We start from the raw sequence: 19,194 nt of genomic DNA, 5'->3' as shown, positions 1-19,194 counted from the left end.
GACTTGCTCAGCTTAGCAGCGCTAGGCGAGTCCGATAGGCCGTCTGTTTGGACCCGGCGATCCCTCCTCAAGTGTGTTGCATCAGTGTTTGATCCGCTAGGTCTAGCAGCACCGGCAGTTGTGCCGGGAAAGATACTGCTACAGCAAGCCTGGAAAGTCGGAGGCGACTGGGATGATATGTTGCCTGATGGCATCGCAGCCGCATGTGCGCAATGGTGGGGAGAGTTGGCCGAAGTGGTGAGCATTGACATACCACGTTGGATTTGCTGCAATCTTGACACGCCGATTGCGCTTCATGCCTTCGCCGATGCCAGTGAGAAAGCGTTTGGATGTTGTTTGTATGCAGTCGTCAATGGACAGTCGCACTTGGTATTTGCCAAGGCCAAAGTGTCACCTGTGTCTCCGCCCACGTTAGCCCGCCTTGAGTTACAAGCAGTATGTTTAGCGGCTCGCTACGCTGAGTTTGTGGTGAAGGAGCTGTGTGTTACCGTCACGCAAGTCTATGGCTGGACTGACAGTCTCACTACCGTTCATTGGATCAGTAATCCATCGTACAAATGGAAAACATTTGTGGCTAACCGCGTCAGTCAAGTCCAAGAGATATCGAAGAAGGTCGGCATTGTGTGGAACCATTGCCCGGGCCTTCACAACCCAGCAGATTTACCGTCGCATGGGAGTAGTGCACAGCAGATCCGTAGTCCGTTCTGGAGGGGCGGACCAACCTGGATCACGGAGCCCAATGACTGGCCCACCGCATCCTCAACCGCAGCTACAGATGAGTCCAGTGTAGAAGTACGAGTGTCAGCCACCACCTGTAGTCGAGAATCTGATAAGGAATGGTGGCTCCGATTCAGTAAATGGTCGAGGGCACAGGGCATGGTGACTCGGATGTTGCAGTGGAAGCACACTGAGCCTCGTGCTGAACTCTATTTTGCAGCAGACAACGTATTGTACCGCATCGTTCAAGCCGCATGTTTCGCTGAGGATCTTGAGCTGATCAAGCAAGGTCAACCAGTGAAGCCCGGGTCGAAGGTGTATCAGCTTGCACCGTTTCTGGATGAGCATGGAGTGCTCAGAGCCGGGCGACGACTTCAGCACAGCGAGTTGGCGTATGGAGCCAAGCACCCAGTCCTGTTAAGCAAACATCATCTGACCGATTTGCTGTTGGAGAAAATGCATGTTGAAAGGATGCACCAAGGTGTAGAAGGAGTCTTGTCGTTTATCCGTCAGAAATTCTGGATTATCGGTGGTCGACGAGCGCTACGCAACATTACTCAGCGATGTGTTACATGCCGCCGCTACAAGGCTAAGGCTGCCTCAGAAGTCTGCCCGCCGCTGCCAGAAGACCGAGTTGTTCACGAGAGGCCGTTCGCAACTACCGGCATCGACTATGCTGGTCCGTTGTACGTGCGCCGTGGTGAGTCATCTCCGAAGGTATGGATAGCATTGTTTGTGTGTGCCACCACCAGAGCAGTTCACTTGGAGGTGGTCGATAGTTTAAGTACCGAGTCATTCTTGATGGCATTTCGGAAGTTTGTCGCGAGACGTAGTTTGCCGTCTCGGATCAGGTCTGACAACGCTACAACGTTCAAGGCGGCATCTGACAAACTGAGTGTGCCATGGATGTTCAATCTTCCAGCTGCACCATGGCATGGAGGCTTCTATGAGCGAATGGTTGGTACAGTGAAGAGTGCCTTGAAAAAGGTAATGGGAACAGCGTTTCTGAAGGTTCAGGAGCTTGAGACCATCTTGTATGAGGTTGAAGCAGTGGTGAATAGTCGTCCGTTAACTTATGTGTCTGATAGCCTGGATGAGCCACCAGTAACCCCTGCAATGATGATGGGTAACATTTGGATGTCGTCAGCGAAGCCAGCAGGTACCCCGGACGCTACGCATATGTCAGCGAGATTGCGTTACCTCAGTCAGACACTGAAGCATGTCAAGAATCGTTGGGAGGTGGAGTACCTAAGTCAGCTGAACAAGCACCAACAGACCACGTCGTGCCCTTTAGCTGTGGGTGATGTTGTCTTTGTTCTCGATGATACCAAGCGCAAACAGTTCTGGCATTTGGGACGGATCATCGAGTTATTCCCTGGTCGAGATGGCAAGCGTCGTGTTGCCAAGGTTAAGTTGAGTACCAGTACCCTGTTGAGGCCGATCCAAAGGTTAGTGCCATTAGAAGTATCGTCACAGGACGTGGCTCCTGGGCTTGCCGATACCGCTCAACCTGCTATCGTCCCTCAGCAGCCAGCGTATGAACCGCCAGCACCGTTACCACCACCACGGTAGCAGGAGATGACGCGTTCTGGGCGCGTAGTCAGAGCCCCGGATCGTTTTTGACTTGTGTGCATTGTTGTACGGCGGTGAGAAGCCCTTTGGTGGGGAGAATGTTGTAAACCACCAGTTCTCAATTGGGAAAGGCCTTCGCGCTTAATGAGCGTTAGCATGCTAACGCGAGTTAGCAGCCAGCCCAGCGAGCTGGCCCAACCTGCACGCATGCGCGAGTCACGTGGGCACGCGCCCTTCAATATCCTGTACAATGTCTCTTTCATGTCATTGCTGTTTGGACTTTCGAGCGTGCAACTTGCGGAACAGGTGTTCCCGAAACAATTTCCTTTCGTTAGACTTTCAAGCTTGCATTCTCGTATCTCTGCGTTTCAATTCAGACTTCATTGACGCCTGTTGGTGCCTGTTGGTGCCTGAAACAATGTCGTCGTCTACAGTGGAACGTCGACTGTGGTTTTTTTTTTTTTTTTTTAGCTTGCGCCATCATCAGGTTTCCTGAAATGAAGTACCTCCACGCGATCTCAGCGACCCTTGTTTGTGCCTTGAAGCAATGTCGTCGTCACCAACCGGCGTCCAGCCTCTCCGGATCGCCTCGCTCTACCTGGCTCCGCCGCCCGCCTACTGCGAACGCAGCGACGGCCGCCACGCAGCACCACCACTGCAACAGCAGGCGCGAGCCTGACGATCGTAATTCGTATCCAGAGAGGCGAGTTCGTGGACTTTGATTTTCTGTTGGAAGTAATAACGGGAGTTGTCCACTGCCGTCACCAACGCCACCCAGCTTCTCCTCGCTCTACTTGGATCCGTATCGCCGCTCGCCGCCAGCAGGCCGGACCCTACTGGGAGCCCGGTGCAGTGACGACCGCCATATGCGCATGCAGCACCAACAGCAGGTGAACCTGACTGTCCTATACGGGCCCTTCTCGATCGCGTCCAGAGAGGCGAGTTCGTGGACTTCGATTTCCTGCTGCCCGATACAGTTGCAGTCAGTCCAGCTCCGGCGACGTTCCAACTCCGTAGCCCCTCATATGTTGCTCTTCTGGCGCACTAGCATTTATTTGAATCCGAACCCAGAACTGCGCTTCGTAGGCTGCATGACGGTAGCACTTGAGTTGAGACCTGGACAGTGTTCATGAATGGTCTGTGTTCCACTGTTCCTCACCGCGTTTCACGAGTGCCTGTGGACGTATTTGGCCACGATCGTCGCGGCCAATCGCCAGCTTTTGCCACCTAGAAACTGGACGTTATCAATACTCAATCTGCGGACAACTGTTTCGTCCTTTGTGGACTCATCAGCGCAGCACAGAGGGAATTAAGCCGAACCTGATAGCAATGGAAAATAAAATAAATCTCCAAAGCCAGGTTATCAATATCAACTTGTGGCAACTGCGCCTCGCGGTGTACTGGAACAGCACGACCCGCCTGCCAGCAGTGCAGCTCAGTGCACTCGCCAGCATTTCCGTGCGCATTTCGTCCTACTCACCAGTACAGATCCGCATCACGTACCGCAACCGTATGCCGCTACTACGAGTACGGCGCTTGCACGCGTCAGCTCAGGCAGTGCTACCTCCAGTGCCGACAGGAGCATCCCAGGGCAAAGTGTAAGGCCTCATCAGTAACTGTGTAAGCACTCAGTTTCTCACTTCTCAAAATTACTGGACTCACATCCTGATCCTATGCTCCGGAGGTATGTTGCACATGGTCGTAATTGTGGGGTTGTGGTAGGTTTCATCGGCAACCACTCAACTAACTGGGATCCATTGAATTTAACACGGTCACATGCTAACCCAGACTATATTTCTGCGCAACGATCCGTTTCTTGCAGCAGGCTTGAAACAGCTGGCCGATCCGTTTCTTGCAGCAGGCTTGAAACAGCTGGCCCGTGTTCTTCACCCCCTTTCTCGCCTCTGTGCTGTTCCGGCGTAGATGCGGTTCCTAGACGAACGGGAAGTTACACACGACACACCCTTTGTAAAGCCTGGAGGGTCGAAGTGTCAACGATTACATTCCAGCAGACCGTGTCTCTCCACAATGTCAAGATGACAATGCTGCAAACATGATTAGACAATTGCTCGCCCCGCTGTATCTTGCTAAGCTCAATGTTAAAAGTGCATTCTGCCGAATTCCCGTCTGCCCGGAGGAGTGGCCCTTGTTGAACCGCTGGCAGGATCAATACTGTTATGAGAGCGTCCTGCCCTTCAGACTGTACTACGCTCCAGGCCAGCTATATGGAACTCTGTCGCATCCGCCAGTGAATGGATTGTGTGCGGGCAGTTCGCACTCCCACGCCTGTTGCATTACGGGGAATACCTCAATTAATGTTACTTCCTTAATGCATGCTCTGGACTTGTGTTACCTCACCAGCAACTCGCTATTCTGCTCCGAGCGTTTACATACCTCGGTGTTTCTCTGGCCCCAGCAAAAGTGGAGGGTCCAGCTCAATTCCTGACGTTATTGGCATCTTCCCATTACGGGAAATACCTCGACTAACGTTTCTGTCTCCATGCATGCTCTGGACTTGTGTTAGCTCGCCAGCAACTCGCTACTCGGCGCCGTGCGTTTACATACCTCGGTGTGTCTCTGGCGTCAGCAAAAGTGCTTCCTCGATGTATGCTCTGGACCTGTGTTAGCTCGCCAGCAACTCGCTACTCGGCGCCGTGCGTTTACATACCTCGGTGTTTCTCTGGCATCAGCAAAAGTGGAGGGTCCAGCCCACGTCCTGACGTTTATCGGCGTCATCCTGGACACCCGCGCGCTCACATCAGTCTGCCGATGGACGAACTTGCCAAGCTTCACGACCTCCTACGGGCCACTCTCAACACAGCTTCAACTACCCAATGTCAACTCGAGTATCTTTTGGGAAAGCTCTCGTTTGCTGCAAGAGTGATAGTCCCAGGACGCACATTGCAGATTGTGGTCACTTGCCAACTGGTACCGGCAGCCGTATTACCTGATCAAGCTCTCCGAAGAGTGCCTCAAATACCTTCGCTGATGGCCTTAGCTCCTGGAATAGTAGAACGGCCGGTCCTTCTTCCTACACCCTAAGTGGACGCCGTCCCCCAACTTGCTGCTATTCACTGATGCAAGTGGTGCACTTGGCTGGTGCGCAAACAATTGCAACCGGGGATAGGGCAATGGACAGTCAATCAAGCAGACCAGCCAATCGCAAATAGTGGTTTGCAATTGTGGCAGCACCTGGAAAAGCTAGCGGCACCAGCAGCAGATGCCAATCGATCGGCTTTGCAGCAACTGCGAAAATCTTGCTCATCAGTTGTGGCTATGGCCTGGCGTCATACACCGGCCACTCGTTTCGAATCAGCTGCCGGACTCGATATTCAGAGAGGCGGGAAGGTGGAAAGCCATGTCTGCCCGAGTAACATTCAGAGGCCACCAGCAGCCAAAGCATGGGTGGCTGTGGCAATGGCCTCAGCCCATGATATCGAGTTCCTGTTAGTCAATCGTTACCGAGCTTGCACTGCTTACAAATATCACAGGTAGCTGCACTTTGTGATCCGCTCTGGGAGTGCCGATTTATGGAATATATGCTCTCAACTGGTTATGCATCTCTATATATCTAGCATTTGGCGGCTCTATTCAGAGTCATTGGCGGCTCCATGCGGAGGCATTGGCGGCTCCATGCGGAGTCATTCGGCGGCTCCATGCGGAGTAATTGGCAGCTCCATGCGGAGTAATTCGGCGGCTCCATGCGGAGTCATTCGCTGGCTCCATGCGGAGTCAATTGCCGGCTCCATGCGGAGTCATTCGCCGGCTCCATGCGGAGTCATTCGCCGGCTCCATGCGGAGTCATTTGCCGGCTCCATGCGGAGTCATTCGCCTGCTCCATGCGGAGTCATTTGCCGGCTCCATGCGGAGTCATTTGCCGGCTCCATGCGGAGTCATTTGCCGGCTCCATGCGGAGTCATTCGCCTGCTCCAAGCGGAGTCATTTGCTGGCTCAGCTGCGAGCCATTATACCAGTTGCTCGAATCGGCACTCCCAGCTTAATGCAAAACTCGGTTGCTCTGTTGTGAGGTGGGGGGATGCTAAATGAGCGTTAGCATGCTAACGCGAGTTAGCAGCCAGCCCAGCGAGCTGGCCCAACCTGCACGCATGCGCGAGTCACGTGGGCACGCGCCCTTCAATATCCTGTACAATGTCTCTTTCATGTCATTGCTGTTTGGACTTTCGAGCGTGCAACTTGCGGAACAGGTGTTCCCGAAACAATTTCCTTCCCACCCTCCCACCCACTAGCTCAACTCATGTTTCTGGCGCACACATGACGGTATCTGTATAGTCCATGAGAATATATGCTCTCAACTGGTTATGCATCTCTATATATCTAGCATTTGGCGGCTCTATTCAGAGTCATTGGCGGCTCCATGCGGAGGCATTGGCGGCTCCATGCGGAGTCATTCGGCGGCTCCATGCGGAGTAATTGGCAGCTCCATGCGGAGTAATTCGGCGACTCCATGCGGAGTCATTCGCTGGCTCCATGCGGAGTCAATTGCCGGCTCCATGCGGAGTCATTCGCCGGCTCCATGCGGAGTCATTCGCCGGCTCCATGCGGAGTCATTTGCCGGCTCCATGCGGAGTCATTCGCCTGCTCCATGCGGAGTCATTTGCCGGCTCCATGCGGAGTCATTTGCCGGCTCCATGCGGAGTCATTTGCCGGCTCCATGCGGAGTCATTCGCCTGCTCCAAGCGGAGTCATTTGCTGGCTCAGCTGCGAGCCATTATACCAGTTGCTCGAATCGGCACTCCCAGCTTAATGCAAAACTCGGTTGCTCTGTTGTGAGGTGGGGGGATGCTAATGGCATTGTATTCGTTGAAATGTTGTATTTCGACTCCGCCGTACCGCTGATGTTGCTGCATGGCATTCGCTATATGCGTTGTGTGCGTTTTGCTGTATACGCTGTTATGTCCAGTTTTATATGCTTATGTTTTGCATGTACGCTGTTTCTGCATGCTATAAATAGCTGGTGTTATTAGTGTTCATTGTTAATTATCAGATGAAGTGAAATATACTGTGTAAAGGAAAAGAGTTGTCCTCGTGCCGTGTGGTCGTACGATCCTGACAATTTAGAGAATCTTAGAGGGTTCATAACAGTGCATACTGTTGCGGCGTATACGTGTATGCCGACTGAGACTGCTGCTGCGGTGCCGGATTCGGTGCTGTGTACGCCGGATTCGGTGCGGGGCACTGCTGGCTCAACGCCAATGGCGCACCTGTACGCCGGGTGAAGTCCCGCCATAGTCATGAAACCCGTTGCCATGGGTACCCGTTGTGAACCCGTGCTGCTTGGTGCCACAGTTCTGGCTATTAATGGCTCTGGCTTCATTCAGGCTTGGCTAAGCTCAGATGCCTTCGGCTCTGGCGACGCCGTTGCCATAGTAACCGCCGACAACGATGACGTGATCCTTCCCTGGGTTGACGTTGTGGGCGTGTCAGAAATACATGTACGCTTTACAGGTGCATTGCTTTTTACTTTACTCTGGTAGACACCTGCACTCTCACTTACATCCACACTTGGTACCTCCTCTTCTTCCTCATCTTCTTCGTCATACAGTTTCTCTTTCAGCAACGACCTTACTTCTCTGATTTTTGCCGCACGTTCTCTGGTTGCGGGGCTGTGGCTGATGCTGGTGGCTTTGCTGGGCCTTTCTATTCTCAGCTGCTCCAGCACATCCCCTGCTCTCGATACCGCTTCGGCATATTGCTGTTCCAACAGCTGGACTTCCTCATACCAGTCTGCGGCATCACCTTCCACACAACAGGCGATGGTGGATGTGGCAAGAGCACTGAGGCCATCCAGTGCCCTTAGTATCTCCTTCTCGTCCGCTTCATCCTTGTTTATCTCTACTAGCAGCGCTCTTCTGCTGTTGGTGAACTGGGCCTTTGCCAGTGTCCTTTCCTTCTTCGTGGTTTCTGGCATTCTTGCTTCAGTTACTGAGTCTCTTAGTCTTACTCTTACTACTAGTACTAGTACTACTGCCTAGACGTGACTACTATACTACAACTTCGGCAAACATCCTCTGCTACCAAATGTTGCGGTGCGACTTGGTCCCGCAACTAACCATCGTCAGGCAGACCACAAAAACCCAGAAACTCCTTAAAATCGACATTACCACTCGTTTCCAACAAGAACACCAAAGAACACTCCGAACAACGATCGCCAAATCGCTGTCCTGGGCAAAACGTGCAGCGTGCGTGCATTTGGCTTTCGCTGCATGCATGCACACAACGACGTGGCATATGCGCATAGAGAGAAAATGCTGCGTACAGAAAATGCATGATCATCGTAGCCATAGAGATACTAAATATGGCGACTGCCAAAGTCCGCGTGCAGCGCGGAGTGCAGGTGCATGCAACGAAAAGAAAAGCAATAATTTGAATGCAGAACAAGCAGAAACTAATATTAACCCACATGCATGCACGCATACACACAATAAAACTTAAAACAAACAAAACATCAATATGCACATTTATCCAGACACGCTCTCACATACACACGCATGCATGTGCGTGCCAAACGTACAAAACGTGGACACATGTACACCAAGCAGATAGAATACAAGGAAGTGGGGTTTGCCATAGGTTTTTTTCTTTCAATTTTGTCTGATAAATATTTACGAGACTTTGCATCGAGCGACACTGTGGATAACATTGAGCCAAGATTTATGCAATAAACCAGAAGAGATATCTCTTCACAAGGAGGCAAATAAATGCGTAGGTGCCCGGCAACAGCAATCGAGCGAGTCACAGCAATGAACGTATTGCAACTTCAATGATACACATACACGGTTGACCACCCATGCCTCCATTTTCGGCGGGTCAACCACATGGTGGCCCGGCAACTTCAAACAGGAACACACCGATACAACAGACACAGTTGACCACCCATGGCTCAAACCGGCGGGTCAACCACATGGTGGCCCGGCAACTTCAGACGGGAACACACCGATACAACATACACAGTTGACCACCCATGCCTCAAACCGGCGGGTCAACCACACAACAACATTCAGGTGTCACAACACTGAGACAGTACAGCACAACACTGAGAGGCAAATGCATTTGACCCTTCCAAAAACCAGTGTTTACGACCAAGCATTTCTCACGGCATCGCTCATTAGCATAACTTCCTGCAAGTAACCATGGCAAACCCCTAAGTGATACCCACAGAGCCACACCGGCACAAGGACTGCACAACAAGCGGACGGCACAACACTGTACAACACTAAAAATGTACCTCACTTCTGTTCTCAACACCACATGGGCGTGGGCTGTTCCAGTCTTTGCTGCTAGCCATTGCACAGAGGGTATACCGGCTGCACGCCTGACATAGTGATCGGATGCTGCACATCGCCAGCAGCCTGCACGGCATATGGCTGCTTCACAGACACTTGTACTCCGGTGAGCCATGAGTGTGGCCCCGCCAATGCGCACAGAATGGGAGCTCACCCAGTTGCAGTTGAGGATCCTAGTCGAGCAAACTCGGGAGAAGTAGCCGCCGTCGACGAACACAAACACTGGCCGTGAGCTGCCGGCAGTAGCGGTCAGGGACCTGGGTACATCAGATTATGTGTGCGCAAATACCGGGCTTAAAGGTCTGAGTCGCTCATGAGATCATTGCTGGCAGCAATCAGAGCGGAGGAGTTGGCACCAGGCATTGGTTGGCTGTGGAAGCCAGTCCTCGGAAGCGAGTAATCACAATAGGTTCATGCTGCATCTCAGCGGCCCATTGCCCCAAAAACGATTGTCCTTGATAGAAACCGCAGAAGCCAACATCAGAGGCATCCGTGAATAGCTCAAGGTCAGGGGACTTTGAACACTCGACATCGTAGAAGAAGGATTGGCCATTCCAGTCTGCGGCAAAGGAGCGCGACCATTCGATGTCCAAGTGAGCTTCTGTGTCGATGTTGACTACTGACAGAAGAGACTGAGAGAGTTGTCCAGCTAAGATACAGGAGTTGACGGATGAAGGTCCTGCCAGGAGGAACCACCTTTGCGGCAAGGACAAGGTTCCGATCAGCGACAGCAGTTCCCGCGTTGTGTAGCTAGTGCGCGTGGACTACTCACTCAAAGCCGCTAGAAAGGCAAATAATTCTTGTCAGGTAGCCGCATCACCTGGTCCTCGCTGTCGACTTCTATGCCAAGTACCGTCACCACTGTTGCTGGGCTGACCACCTTGCTGAGGTTGTCAAAGACCTGCGGAAGCGTTGCTTTCAGTTGAACTCATTCCATTGACCATCAAGCACACGAACATCAGCACCTTGTTTAGTGCAGCGTACTGGTTCTTGCGCTGGCCTGCACAGCTATCAGGAATAGTTTTACCCAGAATGACTGGGTTGATGATTTCTCCCTGAGATAGGGTAACGTGCACAGCAGATGTGGTGCATAACGAATGCACAGTGGGCATAACATCTTCATATCCACATCAAAGGCCACAAGCGTTTGACAACCACACCTGATACGTAGATGATCAACGATCGTCCCTGTGTAATGGAAATAGTCTTCTCCCCCTGGCCCCCGCCACACAACCACGCAAACTCTTGATTGTATCTTCAATACTCTTATATTATACCAAGAAATGACGAGGGCGCAGGAGGAGAGAGACAAACTTGGTGAGGACAAAAAGGACAACGGGAAGACTCCCGGGAAAAGACTCCAGAAAAGACTCCAAGAAAACAACAAGAACAAGCAGTAATATTGCGACGACAAATCGGGACGACCAATCAGGGACTAATACGTACAGAACACATGGCCAAGACCAAGACTACCAGACCACGGACGAATCACACACGACTCTCATTCCCAGACCAAACTAGCACTGCGCATGTACAACATTCACTTGACAGTCACTCTCACACAGACGGAAGCACATCCTCACACTCTGACAACGCGTACTCTTGCATGCACCACATACCATAAAAGTCACACATCACACCATACTCGCGCGTACACCTAGACCATATAATGACATCAGACACTGGACTCCACAAGACAAGAACCAAATACAACGACATGCGTAAATCAATACGAGACGAAATCCGTTACACCTGCACTCAACGTCGCTCAAGCAGTAATAGCATGTTGCAAACCACCATCGTACGTTGCCCATGTAAATGCCTCTGCTCCTTGTCTACTTCTTTGGCTATATTTTTTGACAGGTAATCACAGCCATTTCTGAGTTGGCGTCAACGCCACTCGCCATGTCGAGGCCTAAATAACTGGTCCTCTGCTTCGAGTAGTTCTTGTTTGGCCTCATGAACTCCAGGAAATTCACTACTGCGACCATGAGCTACTCTATCTGCCCACGCAACAAATAAATATTTCAACCAAGCGCGATCGATCGCTGTTTGAAGTTGTGAATTTTCAAGCGCTTCCAGCTCACACGAGTCAGCGCTTGTCTACGCAGACTAGCACAACTAATACTCTTGTACAGCTTGGCGGAGAGACAAAGGAGAAAACGGAGAAAACACAACCTTGAGTCACTTTGGCTAACTGGATGACAGAAATTGTTGACAAGGAAGTTGCTTTGCTGACACAAGGCAGGGCAAAGCGGCCACGCAAGGTTATTATTTTTTTTTCATCCACCATTTTCAGAAAAAATAATTTTTATTCATGTGCCGCGTGACGAACCCGTGACAAAACACGTGCATGCGTGGGCTAACTAACGTTACTTGGCTTTGCTGCTCAAAGCCGTCATATTACTTGCAATGTGCTGAATTGAAAGAATAAAGAATTGTTGGTTACGGAGGTGAAAACAGTGTCTGTCAAGGGGTGCTTGCACCCAGCGACAGGGTGACAGCACACCCTGTCAGCGAGAGTAAGTTTCGCCAAGTAGATTGTAGCGGAGTTGCCGCGGATGGCGATAATGCAACGGATCAAGTACTAGTAAGTACATGTACATTGCAACCAATTAGTGTGTCAACAATTCTACTTATAATTATAATACATTAGAACAATTCACAAGATATTCCGCTCGTGAACATGGCGTGGTACGAACACGCATAGCAATTACTGTATAATAAAATGTGTCTCGACGTAGACGTAACAGACATGCACTCGTGATGTAATTCTAACAGACTAACAAAATAATTATTACACTCGCGAAATACATAGCAGTAATACGCAACGCACCAAATATTGCAAGCGACCTAGCATGTCTTGACAATACTGCCCTTGCAGCATGTGACAGTTCTGTACACAATTCGTAACTACAATGCACTAATAGTATCAACGTGCAACATGTGACAACATGAAAGGATAATGTTCAAGAGCGCAGTCTCCTGTCCATTCTCCCCACCTTGTTGAACCGCGGGGGGCTTCAACACAACGGACATAGCTTAGCAATAGGCCGCACTAGGCTCTTACCGGTTGCTAGACGCAGCTTTACCACTCGTACATGGTTATCCTTACCGGGATAGACTTCCATTACGCGTGCTAACGGCCATTGCCCACGTGGTGTATCGTTAGATGCCACTACCACCACGTCGTTGACCTTCAGGTCTGGCAACTCTTGCCTCCATTTCTTGGCTGGGTTGAGAAGAGGTACCCACTCTCTCATCCAGCGAGTCCACACTTGACCAATCAGATCCTGCACAGCGCGCCAGCGCCTGCGCGGGCTGAAGCTACTTTCGCTGCAAGCTGGTGCGAACTGACCACCGACTTGGCCGATGAGGAAGTGGTTTGGCGTCAATGGAATGTCGTCCGACGGGTGAGCTGACTGATACGTTAGGGGACGCGAGTTGAGCATGCTTTCAGCTGAGGCAAAGCACGTTGCTAGCTCTTCATCGGTGATATCTGCTCGGGTGAGTATGGCGTAGGCTGCTCTCTTGGCGCTCTTGACCATGGACTCATGAATTCCTCCGAAGTGAGGTGCTGCTGGTGGGTTAAAGTGCCAAGTCACTCCAATAGCAGACAACTTGTTGGCTACTCGCTGGTGGTTGACTTCGCCGACCAACTGTTGCAGCTCATTGACTGCGCCGACGAAGTTGGTGCCGTTATCCGAGATGATATCTGTAGGCGTTCCACGACGACTGACAAACCGACTCAAGCAGTTGAGAAATCCATCGGTGGTGAGGTCGTTCACCAGCTCGAGATGAACTGCTCGCGTAGCGGTGCAAGTAAAGACAGCCATGTACCGCTTACACTGGGCTCGTCCTCGACCCTGCTTCGTGAAGAATGGTCTGCAGAAATCAACCGCGGTTGTAGCGAACGCACTCAATGACGGCTTCGTACGGTGACTCGGTAGAGGAGCCATGACCTGCTGCAGGGTCTTTGCTTTCTGCCGTCGACACGCTTGACACTGCTGCTCATACTCACGAATAGCTTCTCTGGCCGAAACTATCCAAAACCGTTGGCTGAGCGCTGCCAAGGTCTGGTTGGTTCCACCGACGTGAAACAGGCGGACGTGTGCTCGTTTCACTATCAAAGTGGTTACTCTGCTCGAGCGGGGCAGAATGATCGGGCACCTGGCATCATCCGAAATATGCTCTGCATAGCGCAGCCGACCACCACACCTCATTATACCATCTTCGTCGAGCTGCGGCTGTAAGCTGCTCAGCACACTCTTAGGAGAGATAGGCTTTCCCCGCTGTAGAGCACTGATTTCCTCTGGGAAGGCTGACTGCTGGCACTGACGTATGATGACATACTCGGCGCTGCGGATCTCATCTACGGACAGGGGGCCTGACACTCGCTCAGTGTTCAGGCGTCTTGCGTTGCTTGAGAAGCGATTGATCCAGGCAATGACCCGGGCCAGCTTGAGGAGGCTGCTGTAGCGCTCTGGATCCAATGCGGGCAAGGCGGCGATCGCCAGATAACTGAAATGAGCTATCTCAACTGCAGGCTTCTTCAGCTCTGCCGCCGCTGTTGCTGACAATGCCTTTCCTGGGGACGGCGTGTGTAACCCGGACATGTCTGGACCGCACCACCAGAACTGGGAATCTGCGAGCTGACTTGCAGACATACCACGCGTCAACAGGTCGGCTGGGTTGCGGGTAGTAGCTACATGCTTCCACTGGTCGGGATCACTCGCTGTCTGAATCGTGCCGACTCTGTGGGCAACGAACGGCTTGTACTTTCGGCTCTGTCCACGAATCCAGTAGAGGACATCAGCACTGTCAGACCAGAACGTGACAGTACTCATTGTGAGATCAAGCGGAGGTAGAAGAGACTTCACTAGCTGCAAACCCAGAACTGCGGCCATCAATTCCAACCTAGGAATACTGTGGACAGCAAGCGGGGCGACTTTCATCTTCGACGCGACGAGACGCATTGAGTCGCTGCCATCGCTGAACTGCTGCCGGATGTAGACGACTGCGCCGAACGCCTTTTCGGAGGCATCCACAAACACTTCCACGCTGCTAGTTGCTGTTGTCGCTGCTGATTGTCGCAGGCACCTCGGAATTTGAACTCTTTTCAAATCCGGTAGCTCGGCGCACCACGCTTCAGCTGCGCTGACGAGATCCTCTGGCAAGTCGGCGTCCCAATCGAAGCCTTCGATCCACATGGATTGGAACAGGACTTTGGCTCGGACGATGTACGGAGCTAGAAACCCGAGCGGATCAAATATGGTTGCCAGAATACGCAGAAACTGCCGCTTCGTCAGACGTGTGAAATCTGGCACCTTGTACTGAAATGTAAACATGTCGATCTCGGCCTGCCAGAGGACGCCGAGCGTCTTGATGTTCGGCAGCTGTTCGTCCGTGAGCTCCAGTTGACTTGCCTGATCCGCTTGTGGGATCTCCGCCAGAACCTCCGCCGAGTTAGAGAGCCACTTCCGCGCGTGCATGTTCGCTTGGCCCCAGAGATCCGACAAATCCGCATATAAGGACTTGGCTGCTGTAACATCAGGTGCTGACGTCATGCTATCATCCATGTATGTGGAGTCCAGCACGACACTAGCGGCTTGCGGCATCTCTGAGCTGAGCGATCTGGCATGCTGCTGCGACACGTACTGCGCTAGGAATGGCGAAGCATTGACACCGAACACCACGCTGCAGAATTCGTAAACTTCCGGTGGCTTACTTGGGTCTGTGCGCCACAGAAATCGATGGTAGCGCCGGTCGTCTGGATTTAGGCTGATACGGAGGTACATCTGGGCAATATCGCAGACCAGTGCTATCGGCTCACGACGGAACCTAACCAGTACATTCACCAGGTCTTGCTGTAGTTTGGGGCCGGGCAAGATGAAGTCGTTCAATGACTTGCCGTTCGACTTCGCTGCGGCGTCGAACACGATGCGTACTTTTGTTGTGGTCTTGTCCGGCTTGACTATCGGGAAGTGGGGCAAGTACCACGCGTTTCCGTCATTGACGTCTGCGGCGTCAACCCGGCGCACATAGCCCTGGCTGATGTGTTCCGCTATCGTAGCGGCGTAGACTTCTCCGACTGCTGCGTCTCGCCTCAGCCGCTGCTCGGTGTTGGCCAAACGCTTCAGAGCAGTGTGGTAGCTAGCATTAGCTCCGCGTGGGTGATCCTTCCATGGAATGCCAACACTGTATTGGCTTCCAATGTGCTTGATCGACTTTGCGACCGTCTCCTGTGCATGTCGCTCATCTGGGGTTAGAAGTGCCGCTCCAATTGCCGCGGGCTGACTGTCTACTTCCCAGAACTTCCTCACCAGCTGAGTGAGGTCGGCGTCTGACTGAGTCATCAGACAATGGTGCACGCTGGCCGATACCCGGGAGCCTCCCGCCGTTTGACTGATGGGACCCACACATGTCCAGCCGAGTGGTGTTCTCCGGGCACTTGGCTCACCTGGACCACCGATGACTTCTTCTAACGATACATGCAGGCTGCTGTTGTCAATACCAATCAGAAGGTCAACTGTCGACCAATCACTGAGCTTCGGGAACTTGACATTCTCCAAGTGTGGCCAGCTCTTCTTGACAATCTCCCAGTCTACTGGTGTTAGCGACCGAGATACTGCTGGTACAGTGTTAGCACAGATGTCCACGCTTGTCTTGTTGGTCAAGTCAGACAGTGTGACGGTGACTGGCATACTCTGAAAAGTTTCTTGGTGCCCATTCAGAGTAGACATTGTAATCCTCTTCGTCTCCCCGCGGAGACCAAGTGCACCTGCGGCACTTGCGCTGATCAGCGTCTGCGTCGCGCCGTCGTCCAGGAACGCGTTGACCCGTGTGGTCCGCTCGTTGTTGCTCAACAACACTGGCACAGTGCGCAGTGACCCTGGAGCTGCGCTGACGATACTCGCTGACATAACGTTGCCGACGTTGTGCCTTGAAGGTCGCTCCCCTTCAGTGCTGCGGTCCGGTTCGCTGTGTACCTTGTCGAACTTCGGTTTACGATGCAGCAACCAATTGTGGGTGTCGCTGCACTTATCCACACCGCATTGTCTGGTTCTGGGACACTGCGCTCCACAGTGACCTGACCCAAGGCATCGATAGCATAGCCTTTTCTCTTTTGCCAGGTCCCATCGTTCATCCATGGTCTTTGCCTTGAAAGACGGACATTTCCAGACGGGGTGCTGCTCGCTGCAAGCGGCACAGCTCTCGCTCTTCTTCTCTGCTAGGAAGACTCTTCCGGACGACTCTGCGTTTCTCGGTTTCCGGTCATTGAAACCACCACGTCGCTGTCTGCTGCTGGCAGTACTGGCGATGCCGTCAATGGTTTCCGATGCTGTAGCCATTATTTCGGCTTCTCGGTTCACCCAATCTAGAAGAGTCGTCACAGATTCATTGGCATTGGTCTCCTGCACCCAGCGATGATACTGGACGAGGTTTTCCGTTACAAGCTTCTTCTGCATACGTGTATACAAAGTACCCGTACCGAGTTGACTGGTCATGCCGGCATCCGTCATTTTTACCGCCGCCACCTCTAGCAAATCTGCAAACTTCTCAAAGTCTGCTGCTCTGTTTTTTACTGCAGGGAAGTCCTCTAGTTCTTGCATATGGACGGCCACCAACCTCCGCTGTCCGCCATACCTCTTCTCAAGCCGTCTGCGTGCCGCACTATATGCTGATGGCGTGAAACCCAGGTTTTGTACGACCGCCAGAGCTTCGCCAGACAGGTACTGCCTAAGTTGCAGCATCTTCATTTCTGTTGAAGTTGCCTGCTGATCAATGGATACATCAAAAGCCGCCTTCCAAGCCTCGTATTCCCGTTTGTCGCCGGCAAACGTGGCAATAGAAACTTTCTTCATGTGCTTGGTGATGTCTGTCTGTGGCTGACTTGTTCGCAGGTACTGTGGCTGTTGCACGTTCTGCGGCTGATATTGTGGCGTCTACGTCGATGGCAGCTGTTGCTGCTGCTGCGGTAGGTACTGTTGCGACGTGGACGTGTATGACGGCTGAGACTGCTGCTGTTGCGGAGTGTACGTGTATGACGGCGGGAACTGCTGCTGTTGCGGAGTGTACGTGTATGCTGCCTGGGACTGCTGCTGCGGTGCATACTGTAGAGGCGTATACGTGTATGCCGACTGAGACTGCTGCTGCGGTGCCAACTGAGCCTGCTGCTGCGGTGCCGGATTCGGTGCAGTGTACGCCGGATTCGGTGCAGTGTACGCCGCATTCGGTGCAGTGTACGCCGGATTCGGTGCTGTGTACGCCGGATTCGGTGCAGTGTACGCCGGATTCGGTGCGGGGTACTGCTGGCTGAACGCCAATGGCGCACCTGTACGCCGGGTGAAGTCCCTAGTAGTAGCTGATGTACTTGGTGTACTCTGTATGACTGCTGTGCCAGTGGCCATAGTCACGAAACCCGTTGCCATGGGTACCCGTTGTGAACCCGTGCTGCTTGGTGCCATAGTTCTGGCTATTAATGGCTCTGGCTTCATTCTGGCTTGGCTAAGCTCAGATGCCTTCGGATCTGGCGACACCGTTGCCATAGTAACCGCCGACCACGATGACGTGACCCTTCCCTGGGTTGACGTTGCGGGCGTGTCAGACATACATGTACGCTTTACAGGTGCGTTGTTTTTTACTTTACTCTGGTAGACACCTGCACTCTCACTTACATCCACACCTGGTACCTCCTCTTCTTCATCATCTTCGTCGTACAGTTTCTCTTTCAACAACGACCTTACTTCTCTGATTTTTGCCGCACGTTCTCTGGTTGCGGGGCTGTGGCTGATGCTGGTGGCTTTGCTGGGCCTTTCTATTCTCAGCTGCTCCAGCACATCCCCCGCTCTCGATACCGCTTCGGCATATTGCTGTTCCAACAGCTGGACTTCCTCATACCAGTCTGCGGCATCACCTTCCACACAACAGGCGATGGTGGATGTGGCAAGAGCACTGAGGCCATCCAGTGCCCTTAGTATCTCCTTCTTGTCCGCTTCATCCTTGTTGATCTCTACTAGCAGCGCTCTTCTGCTGTTGGTGAACTGGGCCTTTGCCAGTGTTCTTTCCTTCTTCGTGGTTTCTGGCATTCTTGCTTCAGTTACTGAGTCTCTGTCTTACTCTTACTACTAGTTCTAGTACTACTGCCTAGACGTGACTACTATACTACAACTATTACTTCGATAACCATCCTCTGCTACCAAATGTTGCGGTGCGACTTGGTCCCGCAACTAACCATCGTCAGGCAGACCACAAAAACCCAGAAACTCCTTTAATCGACATTACCACTCGTTTCAACAAGAACACCAAAAAACACACCGAACAACGATCGCCAAATCGCTGTCCTGAGCAAAACGTGCAGCGTGTGTTGTAGTACGTTATTTTGTGTACGTCGTGTGTACGTCATGTTGGTGCATGCGCATGTTGCTGTGGTATGAAAAGCTGTCTTCGTCTTGAGTTCATCATGTGTTCGTCTTCAGTTCGTCATGTATAGTTGTGGTTCCGTCGTCTTGTCACAAATATAGTCTTCTAAATGTAGTTATCGTCGTCCCTTTGTATAAGTGTGGAGATGGCACGGGACTGGGAGCAGGAAGAGAAAGCG

At 52.2% G+C, this 19,194-nt stretch overlaps 2 protein-coding genes across 2 annotated transcripts; both read right to left on the bottom strand.

Moving 5' to 3' along the window:
* Positions 1–12,616: 12,616 nt before the first annotated feature.
* On the bottom strand, positions 12,617–17,458 carry LOC135813152 (uncharacterized). Its single transcript, XM_065326369.1, has one exon. It carries the CDS (start codon positions 17,456–17,458, stop codon positions 12,617–12,619), a length of 4,842 nt encoding a protein of 1,613 aa, XP_065182441.1.
* Positions 17,459–17,539: 81 nt separating this feature from the next.
* On the bottom strand, positions 17,540–18,682 carry LOC135813151 (DNA-directed RNA polymerase II subunit RPB1-like). The gene has a single exon (XM_065326368.1). The coding sequence runs from the start codon at positions 18,680–18,682 to the stop codon at positions 17,540–17,542; it is 1,143 nt and encodes a 380-aa protein (XP_065182440.1).
* Positions 18,683–19,194: the final 512 nt, after the last annotated feature.

The sequence above is a fragment of the Sycon ciliatum genome, chromosome 3 (assembly GCF_964019385.1).
Source record: "Sycon ciliatum chromosome 3, ocSycCili1.1, whole genome shotgun sequence".
Taxonomy (NCBI): domain Eukaryota; kingdom Metazoa; phylum Porifera; class Calcarea; order Leucosolenida; family Sycettidae; genus Sycon; species Sycon ciliatum.
This window is presented reverse-complemented; position numbering and strand designations above follow the sequence as displayed.